Consider the following 21,940-nt stretch of genomic DNA (forward strand, 5'->3'; position numbering starts at 1 on the left):
CATATTTAAACGCTGAGGACTGTAGCTTTTAACAAACCTGCTCTAAAACAGGAGTAAATCAAGCGTTTTGATGAAGACAGTTTTTTAGCCGTGGATTGATCACAGTTTGACTCAGAATAACCCAAAGTGCCCAACGTGTTTTTTTTAAAACCAACACAGGTCCAAAGCAGAGAAATACACCATCCATCACGGAACAAATGCTGCAGCTACACCTCCTAATCTCGGTGTTTGTCCCACCTCCTCCACAGGCTGGCAGATAAAAAAACGCCACGGCTCCAGGAAGCAGACGACAGGTGCCTCGGCCGAGCCCAGATAAAAAGCCCCCCCCCCCCGCTGAGGAGAGCGAGTCGTCTCTCTCCTCGTCCCTGTGAGGCACACGGTCGGTTGGACAGGGTTACTCGAGTGTTTGGTCTACAAGGGGAATAAACTCGGAGAGAGAAAGGTCTCCTCGGATTGAAGGCTGTGTGTGGACATCATCGGGGGGGGGGGGAGATACCGACAGCTCAGGAAAACCACACGACCTCGGTTCTCTGTGATTAAAAAGGGAAAAAATTGTTGTCTTGCTGAGTTTACTTAATAATGAAAGAGAGTGAAATGGTTACACTAATGTAAAGCTTCAGCCTCGGGGCTACGGAAAGGAATGGATAAGATATTATTGATATCAATGCCATTTCTGATTTGGGCTCAACGGCCCGATTCTTTATCAATTCCCTTAAGGTCGACACGAGTTATCAGCGTCAACACAACCGTTTTTATTATCTCTGCAACCAGAGGATATTTGTACAGCATTGGATTTTCATCAGGTTTACGCCGGCCTGCTTGGTTCTGATGTTATTACAACACTGGGTATTTACTCCCTGTAATAGACGGGCTGCTTGGTTGGACAGTCAAAGACACGACCTTTCTGGGATTTAACCTCACGCTGGGTCGAAGTATGTTTCAGTATTTTGCTGGTGTTTCCCCCCCCCCCCCCTCCCCCCTTTACTTGAAACAGTTCTACAGACATTACAATTCGCTCTGCAGTCAGCGTTCCCCACTGGTGGAGGATTTCGTTGTGGTGGTGGGTGGCGCCGCATGGGACCAATGAGCATGCAGAGACTAATGCAGTTCAGCAGGGGACAGCGTAACCCGAGACACTTTCTGTCCCATCAATGCTTCACATGCAGTCGATCTGGGAGTTGATGCACTTTTGTCGTCCTCCTCCTCCCTTTGCTCTGCTTTGCTTCCTCTCCACCGTGACCCCCTTTTTTTCCCCAGCAGCGAACACACACAAGTCTGACATCATCGTGTCACACTGGAACTTTTCTCGTCTCCCTCTACATGAGTGTGTGTGTGTGTGCGTGAGTGTGTGAGTAGGGGTTTTGTGGTCACAAATGCCCAGTCCTTTTTACCTGTCACCACAAAGAGAAGCAAGAGTCGTGCATGTGTGTGTGTTTGATGTTAGATGCGAGCAGACAGGCAGAGCTGACCAACTGTCCCACCGAGCTGATACTCCTGAAAGAGCCTCCTGCTGTAGAGTGTGGGTACAGACCATCTTCCCACTGGTCTGCACGCTCTCTGAATGTGTTTCCATGGGGGACTCGAGCCGCGGCAGGAAAGGGAAAAGATGCATGTGGGCGCATTTTCATCCAAACGGTGCGAGATGCAATGTTTGCAAAACTTTGATTATGGGCAACAGTGACGGAATCACAAATATGTTTGTACGTTTGTTGGTAATGCAGGACTGCGGGTTTTGTATTTGATAGCTGGAGGGCAAGTGCTGCATCCCCCTCCAGTGAGTACAAGTGCATCAGTAATGTAATGTTGACACTGGAGCTGCACAAGCAGCCTCTGAAGAATATTCTCTTTATTTAAATAGGAATACGCGGATGAAAAATTAATGATTCGCGGACACAAATATTCTCCCGTTTCATCAGCAGACAATGTTCGCCCCCGGCCACAACTGGTGTTTAAAGAGCCTGAGATTTGTTGCTAACAAGAACTGCATCGATAAGCAGAATTGATCGAATCCTTGAGGTAAGATCACGATGGCTCCGTCATTGATTTCCCACATACGGGCGGTCACAAGCTTTTCTGGGGGTAAAGGAAGCAATTATCAGGCTTTAACGCAGATAATACGAATGCAATAATAATACCTGTGTGAAACTGTGCTTGTTAAACAGATGAGACTGGGCTGTCTGAATTATTCAACTGTCCAATTAGCCTGTCGATGAATCCACAGTGAATATAGAAGGACACTTGGTCGAGCCTCCAGTCCCCTTGAGAAACTACATTTAAAATCACTAGATACCAATTTTTATGTGGATCTGCACCAGATTCCACACACTTCTCAGAATAATTTTCTGAGAAATCACGATTTGAATCTGCAGCCAAATTAAATTGGTTCTTTCCTGACCTATAAGCCCACCAAGTTCCGTGCGCATCTGTCAGATAGTTTCCGTGTAACGCTTCCAACCAACAGACAGACAAACACCTTGGTGGAGGTAATAAGAGCGAAAGCAGCGCCCACTCGCTCCAGCTCTAGTTGTGTGTTGTGTGTTGTGTTGTGTGTTGTGTGTTGCTCTTTGGATCTTTTTCATGACATTATAAATCAGGTAGTGTCTTTTCTCCCTCAAGCAACTGCTCGTGAAGTGTGGAGAAAGTTAGAGCGGCCTCAGCAGGAGGAGGAAAGTGGAGTCCGCAACCTGCGCTTTGTCCTGACACGACTGCGGCTAAAGTTTCCATAAGTGCCCGGTGAAGGTTGAAATATATTTAGAAGTGAGTGGGCAGAACGTAATTACACACTACATAGACAGGTGAGAGTGGAGGGTGGGAGAAGGGGGTTTAAACACTAAAACACTCTTTCACACACACACACACACACACACACACACACACACACACACGCAGACTCACACACACACACACACAAACGCTCGTCTGATTGGCGAGGCTTATCGCCACCGTTTCCATGGCAACTAGACACAGCTGCCTCTGTGAAACCGGGAGGAGGTTGAGAAAGGTGACGGAGAGAGAGTGACGAGGGGCACAAATGAACAAATGACAGGGAGAAAAAAAAAGAGAGAGAGAGATAAGTGGCTGAACATATTTATAATTCAAACCCTGTAATTTTGCCTCAGCCGGTGACGCATGCACCGAGAGAGTTATGGAAGCGCGGTGGGCGGACGAGGTGGCAGTCAGGTGCTCTCTAACTGGCTGCAGGGAAACGCAGGACTCTCAGTAGACAGATGATGACTGAACCAACGGGAGCGATTACGGCCAATTAAGTCTCCCCACTGATTGGGGAAATTAATTGTACAGCAAACGCCTGTCGGTCCTGGCTGGACGACTCTCACAGAGATATGGGCCTTTGAGAAAAAAAAAAAAAAAAGGCACATTCGTTTTTAATTTGTCTTCCGTGCTGTCGTGAAAACAGTGACGGTGCGAGCCGCCGTCGAGCAAGTGAAGCTGTCGGAGACATAATGTACTAACCCCGAGCTCCAAGTCTGTATATGCAGAAATACACACACAGAGTTTGCATCATCTGCTGTTGCACCACACGAAGCAGAGTCAGAGTGAGATGTGCTCGTACAGAGCCGACAGACCAACCCCCACTGAGACCTGCTAATGGACACGGACACGTCAACACCCATGATTATCGGCATCCAGCTGAAGCAGCCTCGCCGCAATTCTGCTGTATGACATAACAGCATTTAGACCAGTGAGTGGGTCTGATAGCAATGACTGCGTTTAAAGATGGACGCCGCGAGTCCACTTCCTGAATGACCTGTCAGCCTGACCTGTTAGCCTTTGACTAAACGATGGGGTGACTGACCAAATATCTGTGGAGCCAGTTGAATTAGATGCTTCAGGGGTTCCTGTAGCTTACATTCATTGTTAGCCACCTTTCTATTTCTAATTTGCCGTCTTTAACGCGAGATGTATTGAAAACAAAATGCCGCAGTGGGATTCAGCCACTTCCACCAAACCCACATGGGGATCACAACTCTCTGGAGATGTCAGAACTGAACATGCTGTTGTTTTCATGCAATTCAGAAAACAGTGGCCGGGGGGCTGGCGTCAAAAGCTCCCAAAGAAAAGGATCCCAGTGTTCCTCTAATTCACCGTCTGCTCCACTTTGTCCAAATGTCAAACATTAAGAAATTGAATAGTTGCTGAGCAGAAGCTAGAACTCGCAGGACTCTGTTCAACCTCTCTACTCTCACTTCTTCACTCTCCGCCCTGGCAACAGTTTCCATTCAGCTCGTTCCCCATCTGTGAATTATTCCCCTTAATGAATGAGAACTAATGAAATATTTAGTAACCGCGCTGGACATGTGAAATCTGCGCTCCATTTAAAAAACCACTGCCTCAGCCACTTGTTGTAATCAGTGCAAAAGCATATGTGCACATGCCGAAGCAGGACGTGGCCCGTGTGTCGACAGGTAGCTGATAGACGTGTGTTTCTCTGGGTTTTCATGCCTCTGCAGCTCCTGCTGTGCAGAATCAGGTCAGATGAGTCACCGGCAGGCAGCACAGGCCCGAAGCTACAATCTCTGGCTCTCTAATCCACTCTCAGCCCGATGTGATAATGTGAATCTCGCTCAGCTCGCTCCCGTGTCGACGGCTAACGTCTCGCAGTTTGTCGGCCGCGTGGTCATTTGCTTGAGACGAGGTTCGACTGATGCGGGTTTTTTAGAAAGGTTGTTCCCTCCGAGTAACTTTGACCATTTTCCCGGACAAAACAATTTGAATCGAAGCTTCTGAAGATGAAGATGAATAGAAACAATAAACGTCTGGCCCGAATAATTAAATGACGAATTTGGTGCAGACAGCCTTCAGTTTAGTCTTTTTACTTTTCTTGGCTATTGTCGCTTATCTTTCCACATTTTCTACTGTGTGATGCTTGAATGGGCGACTGACATTTTTCTGTATGAATATATACTCAGAAGTCGGTATTTTCAAGGAGCTACAGTCACAATAATGTATGGTTACAATGCTTTAAAAGTTAGAAAGTGCTGTCGAGATAAATGAAGTAAAGTTAAAACAATTAGTCAATTAATTGTTTGACAGAAAGTGAAACGGTAACTTTTTTAAACCTATTTTTCACACAAAGATATCGAACTTTCTCAGGCTCCAGTTTCTCAGTTGTGAGGATTTGAAGTCTGCAACTTTGAAACTCTAATTCTTTATATCTGTCTTTAATAAGTTGTCTCAGTGACGGAGATTTTCAAAACTTCGGGAGACAATTAAAGCTGCACCTCAGGAAAAGTGTCGGTTGGTAACGTTTGTTGCTAAATGGATGAACGAACATTAAAAACAAGTTCCAGTCCAAAACCACTGGAGACCAGTCTGAGTGGCTGTTCGGTTTGATGGCATGTGAGATACCAGTGGTCTCAAGGTTTTAATCAAGAGAAAAACTAATTATACTAATATTAACTAACATTACAACTGCCATGATTTCCCTGTTGGTGAATGGAATGCTTTATTGAAACACATCAGGCAATAAACCTATTAAATTTGATATTAATATCATATCTATATCCAAAAGGCAAATGGCAGTTTGGGATAATAGCGTTGTTAAACCTGTTGGCCAGATGGGAGCAGGGTGAACTCCCTGGAGAAGGTGTGACGAGGATCCAGAGCAATTAACTGGGTTTTTCCTCAAAGTCCTGAGGTCCACAAACTGGGATCTTCCACATTAGGGTGGATCCTGAACCTGAACACCTTCACTTTCCGTCTCCCTCGGTCCTGAGAGCACATTTCCTTCTGCACCTTTCACTGAACGTTAGCTTGAGATGTAAATTGTTAAGAACAATCCATCGTCTAATGTCTCCTGGGGATACTCGCCTTTGTTTTTCCAAATGCCAGTGTCTCCACCCACAGTGGTTTTCTTTAGTTTTTACTAAAACTCAATGATCTGCTTATATTCCGAGCTGGATCTTCACGCCCTCCGGCTCTTCGCCTCCTACCGAGTATTATTTAAAATTCAGACGAACAATAGCGGCGTCTGTTGCTGGCAAAACATTCGGTGACACACTGTTACTGACTCTTTGTTCTTGTGTTTTATGTGTGCGTTTTAGTGCGTGTGTATGTGTGTGTCTGTGTGCGAGTCCAGGTGGCGCCCGGCTTGACCAGTCGACCATCCCTCTCTCTCCAGCTGTCTCCCTCGCAGCGTGGGCTAACCCTGACTGACACCAGCCCTGCCCCGAGGCTAAACACAATGCAGCGGCTTCAAGTATATACAACCAGGCTGCACACACACACAGAGACAGACACACAACGCTCGGTTGTGGCAACGACAGCTTGATCTCATCTGACCCCGGCAGGTTTGAGGTGTGTGTGTGTGTGTGTGGATATGTGTCCACAGCTGGTGGATGATGATGTGCGCTGCGTCACCTGCAGAGCGGAGGACGACAGGGATCCTTCTGGAATCCTGTGTGAAAATCCTCAGGGATTTCACTTTGCTGCATTGGCTGATTGTTATTTATCAATTAACTAGTTCATTCAATTCTCCAATTTGTCAATTTTTTTGTCATAAAGTCCCAATAACCGCCAGAAATATTATGGATGTTTCATTTTGTTTTACTGTTTCCATGAGTCACATTGGTTCTCGTTATGTCAGATTGAAAGCAACACACTGAAAAAGCCTTTTCACTGTAATTATCTTGACTTCAGTGCCACCTACACAGAGAGCCCCCCCCCCTCGCTTCAGATCGGTCCTCGAGCTGATCTCTCCCGTACTGCGTCTGATTTACAGCCCTCTGCGCGTCCTCTGCCAGCAGCGGGTCAACCTCTGCCGGAGCGTGGAAATCATTTAAGGTGTGATCACTTTCTGTTGAGTCACGCTGTAGATCACAGCTCCGGGGGTGGTGGGTGGGGGGGGGGGGGGGCTAAAGGTCATCCTCTGGCGTGGTGGCGTCTCCTGTCTCATTCTGTGCGTCTTCAATTGTGTGTGAATTTTCACCGTCAGCGCGGCGTTGCTCGGTAATTTTTCTGAATCGTCTCGGGCTGCAGTCGGGAGGAGGTGTTGGTTTTTCAGGCTGCTGCGCGTCTGCCTCGCACAAGAAGTGATGTATGAATGAGCCGATCGTTACGGAGCGGGCGTTAAGAATAGCACAGCACTGGCTCCCTCTGGGAAATGCACAGCTCGTTCCCTCTCTCTGCCGTTTCCCTGCCTGCTTCGCTCACACTCGGTCGCGGCAGCGTAACTGAATCCCATTCGCAGTGGCGTCGGCGTCTCCAGCACTCGTAGCCCGCGGCCTCTCTCTGCTTCGTATGTGTCAGTGCGTCTGTGTGATCTCATCATTTGTTGCATTTTTACGACGCCATCGGAACGAGTGAGCCCCGTTCACACGGTGCAGGAGGTCGTCGAGCCTGAAAACTGGTGCACTTCTCACATACGTGTGCTCGAGAATTTCTCCATCAAGTTAAAGAAGCACATCGCTCATCGCTGGGCAGCGGCGTTACAGCGGAGCGGTACGTGTGCGTCTGTTTGATGGCGTGATAAAGAAGACGAGGGCAGGGTGTCACAGCTCACCTGCAGAGCTGCCGTATAAACAAGCACACGGAGCCGGAGCTGTTAGCGCGAGGCACACAAACATTCAGCAGCAGTGGTAATAAGCTGCGACTCCACCGGCCGCTGACTGTCCACATATTGTGTTGACTGGCGAGCTCGCGGTATTAACACCGAGAGGGCGAGCAGTGTCACGGGCTGGCAGGGCAGATTTGAATTCGAGCAAATCCACAGTCTAGACAGGAAAAAAAATACAAACACATTTCCTCCAACTCACTCCTCGTGTTATGAAATGCTGCGGAGAAGTGTGTCAGGTTTTGTGATTGAATCCTGTGGTTTCACTTGACCTGCAGCGTCTGACTGACTGCACCACTAGAACCAGTAGAAACAAATCTACTCCGATAAAAACATCGATTCAGAATGATTTTGATTATAAAATATCAAAAAATAGAGACGTGATTTTTAGAATTTACCCAAAAATCCCATGATAGCGTGTTTGATTTGTATGTTTTTTACGAACAAATCTATTCAACATCTGGATATTTAATTCACAATCATAAAAAGACAGAAAAGAACTGAATCATCACAACTGAGAGGGTTGTAATGTTTTTGATTTTTGCTCGAAAACAACTTGAAGGATTAACTGACCATCATGAAATAAAGCAAAACGTTATCGGGTCATATTCGAAAAGAAATAAAACAAATAGTCAGACTACAGATTAGTGACTTTACAAAATCGAGTTTCTTGCCTGAATGCAGCTGCACATAAACACACACTGTAAAAGATCAGATCTATTCTCTACCAGAAGTATCATATTGTTATTGATGTTGATTTGAACTTTGAGATAACTCTTCTTACCCTCTCACCCCCGTGTGTCATCTTTTTCTTTTTACATTAGTCAGTATATTGTTAAATACCCACTGATGAACTGAAGCCTGCAAAGAACAAGAGACATTCTGAAAGCTTGTTATTAAATTACATTTTTCAGTTTTCCGCTGCCATGAGCACAACATAACACCAACTCCCTGCAACAATTTCAGCAGGGAAAGAATAATTAAAAAAGTTATACTCGGCTCCAGCTGTGTGACGCAGATAGTTTGCTTTTGGATTTGACGTTATTGAACAGCCCATTCGCTCCTGAGTCTCAGGCCCGAGGTGAAGGTGTTTATCTTTCATTTCTCAGGATCAGCTTCTTATTACACAAAGCAAACTTTAGATGTTGTCAATCGAACGAACACGTTTTTTGGTGAAATCGTGACTTTCTTTAAAATGGAGATGGAGATGATGGTGATAAACTCTTTGGAGATATCATCTTTCATACACACAATGCAGCACAAAGCGCTCTGAGCATCTCTGATCTCATCCTTCATCGGATCCAATAACACAATAAACACAATACACGTACATATTTCTTACAAGTACATGAGATATATAAATACTTGACTAATAGTCCTTTTTTTGTGTTTAAGTTCTTACACAATCTCTCATTTCCCAAACTTGTTATGAGGTACAAAAACGAACAAAGAATATCAAAAACATGAGATATTTGGATTCTTAATCAACCATAAGCATTCAACGATGTAATACGAACTGATTTATCCTAGATTCTGTCGAGCATTGATTTTTAACAGACAGCATCTTTTTTTAAATTGGTGAGAATTAAAATAATCGATGTCTCTATATGGGAAATCGCCTTCAGCGTCCACAGAATAGAAAACAAAACTCCGATCTCCCAATCACATCTGAATAATCAATGGCCACAGCTCTTGGTGTGTGGTTTGTTTGTTTGTTTGTGTGTCGAGAAGCAGCTGAATGTTGTGTGATTCCGCTTGTGTGTTTGTCAGCTGCTCCGACCAGAGAGCTGCCAACGTCAACACCAGAGTTTAATTTGTAGAAACAGGGTGAATCCACAGATCGCTGGATAATGAAGCTGCGTTACAGAGCTACTACTTTGATTAGCCGGGATTCTCCATGGAGCTGCTATATTATAAATAAAACCTCAAAGCTGGAACTACCTTTTAACAAGAAGTACTAGGCCGAGCATATTTCTTGTGATAGCTAGTAGCTCTATCGGCCTCAGAACTGTTAAAAATGAATATTTGCATTAATATTCATGACTTAACAGAACATCTAGTCCAACGTGTCCGTCTCTAGATCCACAGCCTCCACTATGAAGTGAAAAACAACAAATGGCAAGGAACACAAAAATGAATCCGAGCAATACTTGACTTGCTGTGAGTCCCGAGGAGGAGAGAAGCAAGGTCGGCTGTTTGTGGAGAATGAGCCGTATTGATTGGACATAAAGCCGCGCTGGGAGAAGTGATTGGTTTAGAGGGAGGAATGCTGAGCCATGGGGTTGTCGGGCAGCCACTCAGAGAGGAAACAGGTCAGAGGCTCTGAGGATCAATAGATATTTGGGGAAATCGTCTGAGTCAAATGTATTTCCTCACAGACTTTCCCCCTGTACCACATTAAAACGGAGTCAGCTTAAGGTCGGAGATTTACTTTGTGATCTCAACGTAAAAAAAAAAGCCTGCAATGTTGATTTTGTTAAATTGACGTGCATGGTGGGAATATGTTTTTTTTTTTTTTAAACTCCAAATATACTTTCCACACTCTGCTGGCTTGACGGATGATTTGCAAAAAAAATATATTGCGTCTCCATGGCAACAGGAGATAGAGTGGAAGAGGGTATGACTCTTCTGTTCTTGTTTTTTCACTTGTGCTCACTTCCAAAGTCTTCTCAGCCAAATGTAATATATTCAATTTAAACTAAACTTCCTTTACAGTAACGGTAGAAGTGTCAAGTTATTGTCCTGTTATTTGCTTTGCCAAATATCCCCGAAGGAATCGGTTTCATCTTATCTTAAGAGGAAGACGGACCCAGGGCTGGGTGAAGTCGCAGCCAGCCTCGCTGTTGTTTGGATGTCCTTTAGCTCGAGGGAAGGACGTAGAGATAAACACTTGGAGAGAGGACGGGAACGAGAGAGGAGTAAACACGCCTGCCAATTTTAGAAAGAGCCAAGATGGGCACAGTCTTCGGGGGGGGGGGGGGGGGGGGGGGGGGGGGGGGGGGGGGGGGGGGGGGGGGGGGGGGGGGGGGAGACAGTAAGAAAGGGCAACAAAAAAAAAAAACTGAGGGAAGGAAAGAAAGAGAGGCCAAGAATTCATCGTCAACCTCTTGTGTTTATATGTAATCAGAGTTATAGCTGGATATAGATATGATGATAAAGTATCTGGTTCTTTAATTTGTTGTCATGAAAGTGTCACAATATGCAGATGAGGAGAAAGAGACTTTACTGAAGAACCACTGCCCCTCAGTCTACGTTGGGGTTTAGCCTCCAACATTAGCTGTGGCCTGAAATGGAGTCAAATTCCAGGCCTGGATTATTGTATATTCAGTTATCGTGCAGCGAGTAAAACAGATAAAGCCTCTGTGATTCCTGCTCCATCCATAATGTCATTTCCTTGTACAGGAAAGGGCTCGAACTGGTCAACATTATAATTAGTCTAATCGAGGAAGAGTCTCGTTCTACTGCCGCAATCCACAAGTCTGTGTATCAATTTGCTGTTTATCCAGTGCAACATAATAATGTGTCTCGAGGGACTGAAACAAAACACCTGCTGGACTTCAGTTCCCATTATGTTTGTGTCTAGATGTTCGTATTCTGGATCGGGTCTTATTATCCCTGTGTGTCCTCGGGTCTGTAGAGTTTAACTGAACTTTATTTTCCAGGTTTCACACTGAAGTGAAATACTAAATTCTACGGGGCCGTAAAATTTAACACATTTGGAAACAACTTGATGTCAACAGATGCGATTTGATGCACAAAGACCCGAATGTTTAAATTTATCAACCCCCCCCCCCCCCCCCCCCCCCCCGTTATCTGAAAAATCAGTTTTATGACCGGCCGTGAGGTCATCACAGTATCTCAGGATAAATAGATTCAAAGGATCAACCGGTAACATTTGTCGGCAGTAAACGAAATACAGTAAACCCCCCGCATGAATAAAATATAACGACAGTCTTTTCAACTTCGTCAGCAGATGTGGAAGCCGCCGCCTGTAGCTACATCTGTTCCTCTTTAAAAAACCCATCTGAATGATGCTCTTGTTAATGGTTAGAAGAGGGTTAACGGCGAGCGCCGGGTCTTTGTCTGTCTCTGCCATCAGGAGAGTAAAGACCGGTCCCCGGTGGCGATGCAGACTCACACTGCTGCTGCTGCCAAGAAAAGATCCTGACGCTCGCTCGCCGCTGCCAGAAATCTCCCGTTCCTGGTGAAACGTGTGGGCTGGCGTCAAAACGGGACGTCTACGCCTCAAAATTGACCAATTCGGATATTTACACATTTAAGATATTGATGGCTAATAGTTTACTTTAATACTTTCTCATATATTTATGTGTCCATAGACCACATAGTAAGTCAAGGCACATCCAGGCAGGTCGGTTGGCTGAGATAAACAGGAGCGGGAGATGGTTTGATGTCAAATGGAACGGGGGGGGGGGGAGAGAAACCCGGCCCGCACTTGTCATTAATGATGGATTGTATATGGATTTTCCAGCCGGCCAGATGCACCCACGTGCAAATTTATGCAGCGTCTTCCGTCCACATTAACACAGTTATACAGATGCACAAACCTCTGATACACTTTTATTTTCTGTATTTTATTCATTTCAGGATCTGAGAGTTGCTTCTCACAGCGACTACGTAACCACGGACAGAAATATTACAACTATTGAATGTGTTCTGAATGGAGCTGCAAGTAGAATATTCCATTTTATATTCCTGTTTACATGTTACTGTGAAAATTATAACTCACAACAACACTACATCATCCAGCTTGTTTACGCTCAAACCCAGGACATGAGTCATCGAGCAGTTGGTAAATAACAAACGTTGATGTCGCAAAAATCGGTGAAAACACCAATTGTTTGTATTATAATGTGACTAAGATCTACATGATGCAACTAAGGTCAGAATACAACACATCATTGTGCATATTCTGACCTTATTCAGGTTACAGCTAATCAGAAAATCCTGTTGACATGGTAGCGTCTTAGTCATAGTATTGTTTTAATCTGGTAAATGTTGGAATATTGGTGTCTGTGTAATTGTGTAATTGTGTGTTGTGTGTCAACGTGAGTGAAAAGCTGATAAGAATCAAGTAGAACTGTTTGAAGCTACACAAAAAATCAATCATGCATATTAGTGATGAATTATTATCTTTCCTTGGTAAGAGCAGCACACGTGCAGAATGCAGATATGCTTCATTAATCTACCAGTTTCTATTCTGATGCTTAAAACATCAACAAACACAATCAGCTGTGTGCAGCTGCTGTTGCTGCTTCCCTTTCAATTCGGCCGTTACATCACCTGAAAGCCCTCCCAGTTAAACCATCCCGTGCAGACCCACTCTCGTTTCAGGCCGTTTCCGTGGCAAAGCAGTGATGGACTACAAACTGCCGGCCTGGGCCATTACCGGCTCAGTCCTGGAGGAGATGTGTTCGGCCTGTTCTTTGTTTCTTGACCATTTTTATTTTTGCTTCAGCTTTGCAGGAGCTTAAAGCCTCACAGAGCTAAGACAGATTCTAACACAGAGCAGGGATATAACACCGAAAGGAGAAGGAGCAGAGAGGAGCAGACAGGTGCAAAACACCCGAGGGTTCCTCACCGGGGGAAAGAACGACGACAAGATCAGCCTCTTGCTCTCAGCCTCTCCGTCTGATCCGATGTAAACCTGCTCTCTCACTCCCTCTCATGACCAGAGTGGCTTCCAAGAGACATTTCACACATCAAAACGTATATATTTAGTTCAATAAGCTCAATGAAGCACGGAAAAACTGTCTTTTCCAATTCCCTAAACCCAAATAAGGTCATTCTCAGAATAAGCATCGAGACACGTGGAGCGTTCCGACCTTAGTCACATGATGTCGACATGTTTACGTCTTAATTTCATCAAAACGTCCTGTTGGAGTTTCACAGCGTTTCGCAACATCAACATAAACACAGAGGAGTCATTATGTTCTGTAACGTGTTAACGGTAAAACAAATGGAACATTTTATTATCAACGCCATAATCAAAACGTCTTCATCAGAATAAGATCAATAGTTGTAATAGTTGTTTCCATGTAAACACAGTCACTGGGATGGATTTGATGGAAAGCCAGTATTAAGAGGTTTGGATTCAACCCACTATTATTCCATATAATAATATAACAATATGTAAAAAATAATATGTGTAATTTCAAGCACTGACATTCTCCAAAACCTAACATTAGCTTTAGTCACTCAGTCGATCACTGAGGCAGGTTTCAGTGCAGATTTCACAGCCTGTTGAGCAGCACCACGCTGGAACGAGCTCAGGTCGGACGTCTCACATCCTATCGGAACAGCTCTTATTAGACTTTCCACAAAAAAAAAAAAACATGTATCACAGCCAATCGTGCGCTGGGGAGGCCTCGCGTCTCGCCTGTTGCTGCAACGTGATTGGCTGCGGCAACAGTGAGTAGCAGAGTCGTAGCGATTTGGCTCCTGGTCGGCCGAAGGCGCAGGAAAACATCCAAGGTCAAACATTTAGAATGACTCATCGAATCGTCCTGCGTGCACACCTTGCAAATCTACGAGCCAGTGTGTGTGTGTGTGTGTGTGTGTGTGTGTGTGTGTGTGTGTGTGTGTGTGTGTGTGTGTGTGTGTGTGTGTGTGTGTGTCAACAGGCATGTCGCCAGTGCTTTATTTGTACTGGATCGTGCTTAAGGCCAATATTCCTCTCTCTCTCTCCGAATCCCTATCTTTGTGCCTGTCTCACTCCATGTGTGTTTCAGAGGAAGTGTGTGTGTGTGTGTGTGCACGTGTGTGAGCGTGTGCACGTGTGCGAGCGTGTGAGCTTATCTTAATGAAATCTGACAGAGAATTGTGACAATCAGTGAAGGAGCATCCTGCAGAGGTTAATAAGCTGTATTCCTCACAGCATCAGCAGGCCGCCGTGCACACACACACACACACACACACACACACACACACACACACACACACACACACACACCAATCTCCTGTGTGATTTCATTCACCTAAATGTATATTTAGAGATTACAAACTCTGAATTCCAGCCCAGTTCCTTCATCAGGCTGCGAAAGGGAACGATCTCTCCAGTTCGTCGCCTCCAGAAAAGACTCACAGGACCAAAACAGCGACATCGCTCGTCCTCACACTTGTGATAAATAACAGCTCGTAATGAGATGTCACTCGGCCCCGTTTTGTCGTCTCTGCTGCCCGGCGTCGTTCACGCCACTCACACAAATAGAGCAGTTCATCTCACGGTGCTTTTCCCATGAAATGCACGGTGAAAGAATCACTGTAATAGGAGTAGCAGGTGGAAAGCTCGACGCCGGAGGAGCATTGTCGCTCTGCCAAGGAAGAGCATAGCGGGAAATATACATGCATTCCACTCTGATTTGCATAATTTAATGACACATTTCCAAATGAGGGAATTTTAAATCCTGGCACAAACTGTAACACAAATTGACGCTTTAGTTTTTGAATGAGCGGTATCGCGCAGGCAAATCCCGATCAGCCCTGTGCTCAATTCCCGAGTCTGGAGTCGTGTGCCTCTGACCATCTGCTCTCTAACCCTGACCAGGCGACACGGATGACTGCACTACCACCCCTGGATTATGGCATCAACACACGCACACACACCACCCACACACACACACACACAATAACACGTGCATCTTGGATTTCATGTTGCTGCCAAGCGATGACAGCATGTTTGTGTTTTCTCAGCAGTTATATTTTCAGCCAGTACAGTCGCTTAAAGCGAGAGGTCGGTACGGACTCATTCTTTCACATTACCCTGAATAAAATATGGGACACGAGATTATTATTATCTGCCAGTATTTTCCACATATTTCATTCATAAAGGATTCGCTTCCTTCCAGAACAGACCCTTGGGCGCCGTGTGGAAATTGGGGATATTAGAAAATTAGAAAACTAGTAAAACTCATTTTGGAAAGCAGGTTGTGTGAATTCTCATCTTCTTTGGGGTCTTTGGTTCAAAGCAGAAAGCAGAGAGGAGCTACACTTAGAATATGACTTCGTACCCAATCAGAGAATGACTTCAAATCCTCTTGTACTTTCGTCTGGATCATGTTCTGAGTCCATATGCTTTGACCTACAATAGAGAGCCTGTAGTCACAGCGATGAAATAATCATGAACAACATTTCCAGTTTAGTTTCTTTCCACTGGTGCAAACTGCTTTCTACTATAAAACAGCCAGGATCCGTGTGGTGAAGAATATCTGTGCTTTTCACATATTGAAACAATTTCACGAATGACTGACAATCTTTACATTTGAATTAAATACTGCTGTGTTTCCAATGTTTACGTGTGTGATGACGCTGTGGCGCTGCGGCAGGTCGAGAGAATATGGAAAGTAGAGCACAACACACACAACACACACACACACACAAACACACACACACAAACAGACACACTACAGTATTTCACTATCTCTGTCTCTTTCAATTTCTTCGTCCAGAAATACATGGAGAGCTCAGAGGTCTATTTCTGACTCGCTTCAACACTGAAGTCAGTCAGGCATTGTTGATGAAACACACACACACACACACACACACACACACACACACACACACACACAGACACACACACTGAGCTAGGTAATACATTTCCTATAAAGCGTCCTCCTGACAATGCAGAATGACACGCTGCCCTCTCTGTTTCCCGGAGCTCTGACAACAACCAGACACTTCAGTCCCGACTCACTTGTGGACAGGCCACAAAAAAAAAATCAGCATTTATAAGGAGAAAAATATTCCTCTGCCCACTTCCTTCTTACACTACACGCCACTGCCCTGAATTCTAATTTATATGAAACTTGTTGCCATAGCAGCAAAAAGCCCTACGTTGCTCTCGTTTTGACAGAGGCACTGAATTAAGGCAAAGGCATCAGAGAGTATAACTAACTCCCCCTCCCCCCCCCCCCAGTCTAGAAAAAAGGAATCATGACAGTGAAATCCATGCAAATCCTGAACTTCACAAAAGGGCCAGAAAGCAGCTTTGTGGGATTAAAAATTACTGCAAGAAGTCATAAATAACAGTCGCGGGCAAAACAAGTCCTGCGTCCAAAAAATCATGGAATTCACAGCCACGGGAGAATTATCAATCAATGGTTCTGAGTGACCGACTCTTCATGGAGATGTGTATAAAGCCGTCGTTTGCCTCAAATCCAGGTCAGAGGGGAACGGAACCAACAGAGCAGCTGGTGGATGAGTCCGTGTGAGATGAACAAGAGATTCCCACTCAGAGATCTTGATGAATCCCAGTTTGCAAACAGACGAGTGTTAAACACGAGAAGACACTCAGGACTAAAGTAGGCCAGCCGCCCCCCCCCCCCCCCCCCAAAAAGGAGGTATGAAAAATTCAGATGCGTCGATCACTCTCGCTGTGTTTGAGGACGACTCTCACACAGCGAGGCTGGAAATCAATCAGCCCGGGGAAGAGTCGCAGAGATTTCAGGGGTCGCTATTTATTCCCGAGTCCACAGAGATCAGTGGTCAGCAGATGTCTAGTCCCCCGCTCTGCTGTGGCCCTGATACAACAGGGCACTGGAGTTACCAGGAGCAGACGAGTGGGACCTGACACGTTAAGATACGATTTAAATGCACCGTTTGTTTTCTGACGCCCAACATCAGCCACATCAGTATGTTAAATATTCAGCGATGCTACGTTTCTCGCCGTCGTGGTTATTTTAAGCCGCCGAACTGAGACGTTTTCTCGCAGCCAAACGTGTCACACACTTCCAACATGTGCAGCGTCAACTCTTTCCCGTCCTGTTGCAGAGCAGCGATCTGCGATGTAGACCCGTTCCACAGAGAAGACCCCAGACATCACGTGGATAAACACACACACAACATGACTCGACGCAGCTGCATCACACTCCCCGATGATGCATTCAATGTTCATATTGGAGTTTTAAACATCGCCATGTACAACTAATCCTTGGCAGAGATTTACAAAAGGCATTAGTGTCTTTTTTCCAGGCCTGTGCCATTAAGCTGGTGATGCATCTTATACTCTAGTGTTTTGTGCATTATTTTTTTTATACCAGTAATCAGGTTTTTAAGTGATTCTGGCATTGATTTGTTGGCGTTTCTTTGTTTCCTGCACGTCGACATATGTCCACAAATCAAAGCTCAAACGTGGCTAAAGCAAAATGTATTTACATTATATTTTAATCTGCAAAACAACAACTTGACGTAAAGATAACATCTTTAAATTACTCAAATTTCACCTAGTTTTAACCGAAAGCCTCTGTGCTTATTGGGTTTAAGTAAAGTCTGGATTAACTCCAGAACGATGTGCTTACTAATGCATGTAAAGGTTTTCGATGGTTTTGCATGTTGCCAATCTGCCACTGTAAAACCAGTGAAACATCTAAATTTGCAAATAATACCTTTTAAAGCCTCGTGTTTACACAAATGCATGTGAAAATTGCTCATATAATTGCCTCTATATGAAACAACAATACAGTATTAAACCTGGTTCCTGTTTCCTTGGTGATATCTGAATAATAGGTTAGAGGATGGGAGGTTTTTTTTCCGATTACAGTACGGAGTCTATAAAAGGGAGGAGGCAGGACTGTATATTAAATCTGCTGTTTTGAATTATGGATTAAAAAAGCCTTCTGGTAAAAATAGAAAAAAACAAAAAATGTAAGAAACCAAAAGTTACCAGAAAATGTGTCTGTGTCAGTCGCTGCTAAACACTGTGGGTATACTGCGTGTTATATGGAGAGTTAGCTATCAAGGTGAAAAGACTTTTTCATTTCAATGTGACTTTAAAGAGCCCACACTGCACCGAGGCTTGGCACACACCTATAGCCCACGGCTGCTGAATTATGATTTCGTTTTTTGCCAGCCTCCACTTCCTCAGCACAAAGAGATATAACAAATCTTATGGTGGGAGTCCTTGGGGGGGGGGGGGGGGGCATCTCCAAAAAGCCACCTGGAAACATGTGAGGCACTTGGTGGACGTCCAGCTTGAGGGTGTTGACACAGCGGAGCCACAAACATGCTCAGACCCCGAGTGAATGTGATGGATGGGGAGGGGGGGTGGGGGGGGGGGGGGGGGGGGGGGGGGGGGGGGGGGTGGGGGGGGGGGGGGGGTGCTGCTCTGTTAGAAGTTGCAACCCTGTCATTTGCAAAGTGAGAGATGAAAGCATTGATCCTCAAGGCAAAGAGAGAGAGCGTTTGAAATGCCCTTGAAAGCCGACAGGTACAGTGGAGCCGTCTTCAGACAGGGAGCCCAGATAATGACTTTCCACACATGAAGAGCGACGCAGGACATTGTCCCGAGATGTTTACATTCACAGTGAATCCTCAGGACAATATCACGCTGCACACGGACCCACTCGGACATTTTTACGAACATTTTTACGAAGTGGGCTTACAGGGAAAACTCCAGAGATCGTCTGGAACAACTCACTCGGACATTTGCGTCCTCACACAAAGCCCCTCTAGGGAAATTTCAGGAGAACGTCCAGAGTTCAGTGTGAGTCTCAAAGCAGCTTAAGGGTTGAAACCTCAAATCCTTCTGAGCCAAAGCAAACAGAAAAACGTCTCAATCAACTAAGTCCTTCTAATCAGCCCCTAAATCCAATTAACTACATTAACAGTACCTGTTTTCTTGGAGATAAAGATCTAGTGTCGTATGAAATGTGCATCAAGAAGAACGTGAAACTCAAACGCTGCACACGTCCTGTTCTCATGTGATGAAATATGTTGGATAAGCGAGTAACGAGGGAACGTGGACTTCTTATTTCCAACCTGTCTTATTAAGAGATTAGACGAATCGCTTGATTCCGCGGCATAATTATCTAAAAAGGCCCCAGAACAACACGAATGTGTCCAAGTCAAACAAAATGCCTGCACAGTCTGTGCTGCTATAAGTGATTAATGACCGATCTGATTAATGTCGCGGCTAATGACCCGTTATTGATGGATGCAGCGTTCAGACAGACCCGGGTTCGCCTCCAGGAAGCGCGGGCGAAGGAACTCCTTTGAAGAATTTCACATTTTCAGACGTGTTTGGCTTTTGAATGGAAAAACAAGCGCGCGTCGCAGGAATCGAAGCATTTTAACTAACAGTGTGTGTCTGCTCTTCAATTCGGTTTGTGACTCAAACACAAAGCAGGCACTTGTGGGAATTAGAATCCGACTTTAATTATGATTTCAAGCAATTCCTACTTTCCTCCCCCCCCTCAACAGAATACAGCTGTGGTGAGCAGATGACAGAATTAATGACTGAGTCAGAGAAATGAATGTTAGAGGATTTAAAACGACTGTGAAGATTCAGGGGACATTTCATACAAGTGCTATGACAGGGGGGGGGGGTGCACCTGTCCTTAAATGGGCTGAATTCCTAATGGAGTTCAGGTAACGGGTTGAAAGACAAAGATCAAAGGGGATCAGGCCTGTTCAAAGGAACACATACACACACACGCACACACACACACACGCACACACGCACGCGCACGCGCACAGCTCCCTCACCTTGGTTAGCTGTGCGATCTTCTTGCTCATCTTCAGGTGCAGGTCCTGGGTATATTCCAGGGTGATGCCGGGCTGGAAGCTGGACGCTATGGGGGAGGTAAATTTCCCCGGCCCGGCAGCAGGGCAGTAATACGGCTGCCAACCGGAGCCGGTCGCCATCTTCACGATGCTGCCTCACGGACGCGGTTGTTCGGTGGTGCTGATGCTGATGGTGATGGTGGTGGTGGTGGTGATGGAGCGGGACGCTGCTGGTGGAGCAGCCGGACGGCGGCGGTCGCAGCTGGGACAGAGTCCTGGTTTCTCCACCACCCCCCACCCCCCCCTCCTCCTCCTCCTCCACCAGCCCCGGTGACACTGACTATCAGAAGAAGGAGCCGCGCTCCGGCCGGACACCGTCCACATCTGGCTTCATCGTGCCCGGGTTGAATCGCTCTCAGGCGGGTGGATCTGCCGCTAAGCCCCGCGCACCGCACCGAGCCTCATCCCGTCGGGTACCGAGCTGCGGCTCCGTCACCTGCCGCCGATGTGGAGCTTGTTCCCCGGGCTGCCTTCGCTGGTCGGCTCCCCCCCCCCACCACCCACGGTCGGTCACCTTGGTGCCGGGGTGTGTCAGCGGGTGGCCGCCGCGGTTCCTGCTCGGTGCATTGCGGCTACGTGTGCGGGGGGAGAGTGCGTGTGTGTCGGACTCTCGCTCGGTCGCGGCTCCGCTGTTGCCATGGATCACCTCAACACTCCGTGCTGCGTTCACGGACCGTGGGAGCAGCGCCGCGTTCACGGGCTGTCGGAGAAACACACAACGAGGACAGAGACGTTCACAGAGCGTGGGTTGTTTTTCAGTCCAGCTAGGATCCCAACTTCAATTAATCAATTAACCAATCAAACTTTAACTGTACAGCACCTTACAAACAAATCAATTAGCAGTTTAAAGTAACTGATGATTGAAGCAGTAAAGACAGAATAAATAATAATACAACCACAAGTAAATAGAGTTCATTAAAAATAAGATGATAATATAAATAAAACAAGTGTAAATTTTAAAAAGCCATAAAGGTATAAAACACCAAATGAACGCCAAACTGAAAATATGTTTTTTTTGTTTCTTAAAGGTTCAGTGTGTAGAATCTAGTGACATCTAGTGGTGAAGTGTGATGTTGCACCTGAACACCCCTCACCTCTGAATGAAAATTACATTTCCTTAAGGCTCATTCATGCTCAACGTTAGCTACATATATGGAAACGGAGTAAATACATCAACCCATGCTCTCCTGTTGGAATCTGTGTCATAATTCTGAACTTGATATTTTTAAAGCTAATATTCTCTAATCAGCTTTCAGGCTCCTCTCGTGTGAAATAAGGTGAAAGAGTTCAGACCTGATGCTGTTTCTCCTCAGCTCCAGTGGAGCTGCATGTTTTCAGGAAGATTAAAACCTTTCCCACAATCTGCTCTGCAACACGATGTTAACTCTTAACCTCCCAAAAACACCACGAACCATAACAAGCTGATTTTTAAACCAAAATCTAAGTTGGTTTTCAGAAAATATTCCAAGAAACAAAAAAGAAAAGGGAAAAAACAATCAGAACAAATAAGTAAACTTTGCAAATGGATGAAATCTGCAGTAAACGTCTTCGTCTCTCTTCCTGGACGTGAGCAGTGAATCCCAGAAGCTCCTGTGAGATCCTCAGTTGTTCCGCAGCACATGAATTCACCAAGATGAATTTTTAGTTCGTCTGTAAAAGCTCAACTGAGTCTCACCCAGTCAGAATCCCAGGGATGACGCAGGCGCTGGTTTCCATTCATGGTTCAGCATGATGTTTGTTCACTGCTCGCTCGTCCCTGTGTGTTTTACAGGTGTGTGTTGTGATTTCGCCTGT

The 21,940-nt window shown here is 45.5% G+C and overlaps 1 protein-coding gene across 2 annotated transcripts in view; it reads right to left on the reverse strand.

The window, feature by feature from the left end:
* The window catches only part of fam184a (family with sequence similarity 184 member A), a 91,866-nt gene extending 71,044 nt beyond the window's left edge, over positions 1-20,822 (reverse strand). Inside the window, exons 1-2 of one of the 2 annotated variants that reach the window (XM_034579389.1) lie at positions 20,353-20,822; positions 20,069-20,320 (exon numbers count right to left, since the gene is read on the reverse strand). In XM_034579389.1, the coding sequence (XP_034435280.1) occupies positions 20,069-20,227 (159 nt within the window). In that variant the 5' untranslated portion in view covers positions 20,228-20,320; positions 20,353-20,822. Of the gene's footprint in view, positions 1-20,068; positions 20,321-20,347 lie in introns of both variants that reach the window. The other variant, XM_034579390.1, reaches the window with a different exon arrangement.
* Positions 20,823-21,940: the final 1,118 nt, after the last annotated feature.

The sequence above is a fragment of the Hippoglossus hippoglossus genome, chromosome 24, assembly GCF_009819705.1.
Source record: "Hippoglossus hippoglossus isolate fHipHip1 chromosome 24, fHipHip1.pri, whole genome shotgun sequence".
Classification (NCBI taxonomy): domain Eukaryota; kingdom Metazoa; phylum Chordata; class Actinopteri; order Pleuronectiformes; family Pleuronectidae; genus Hippoglossus; species Hippoglossus hippoglossus.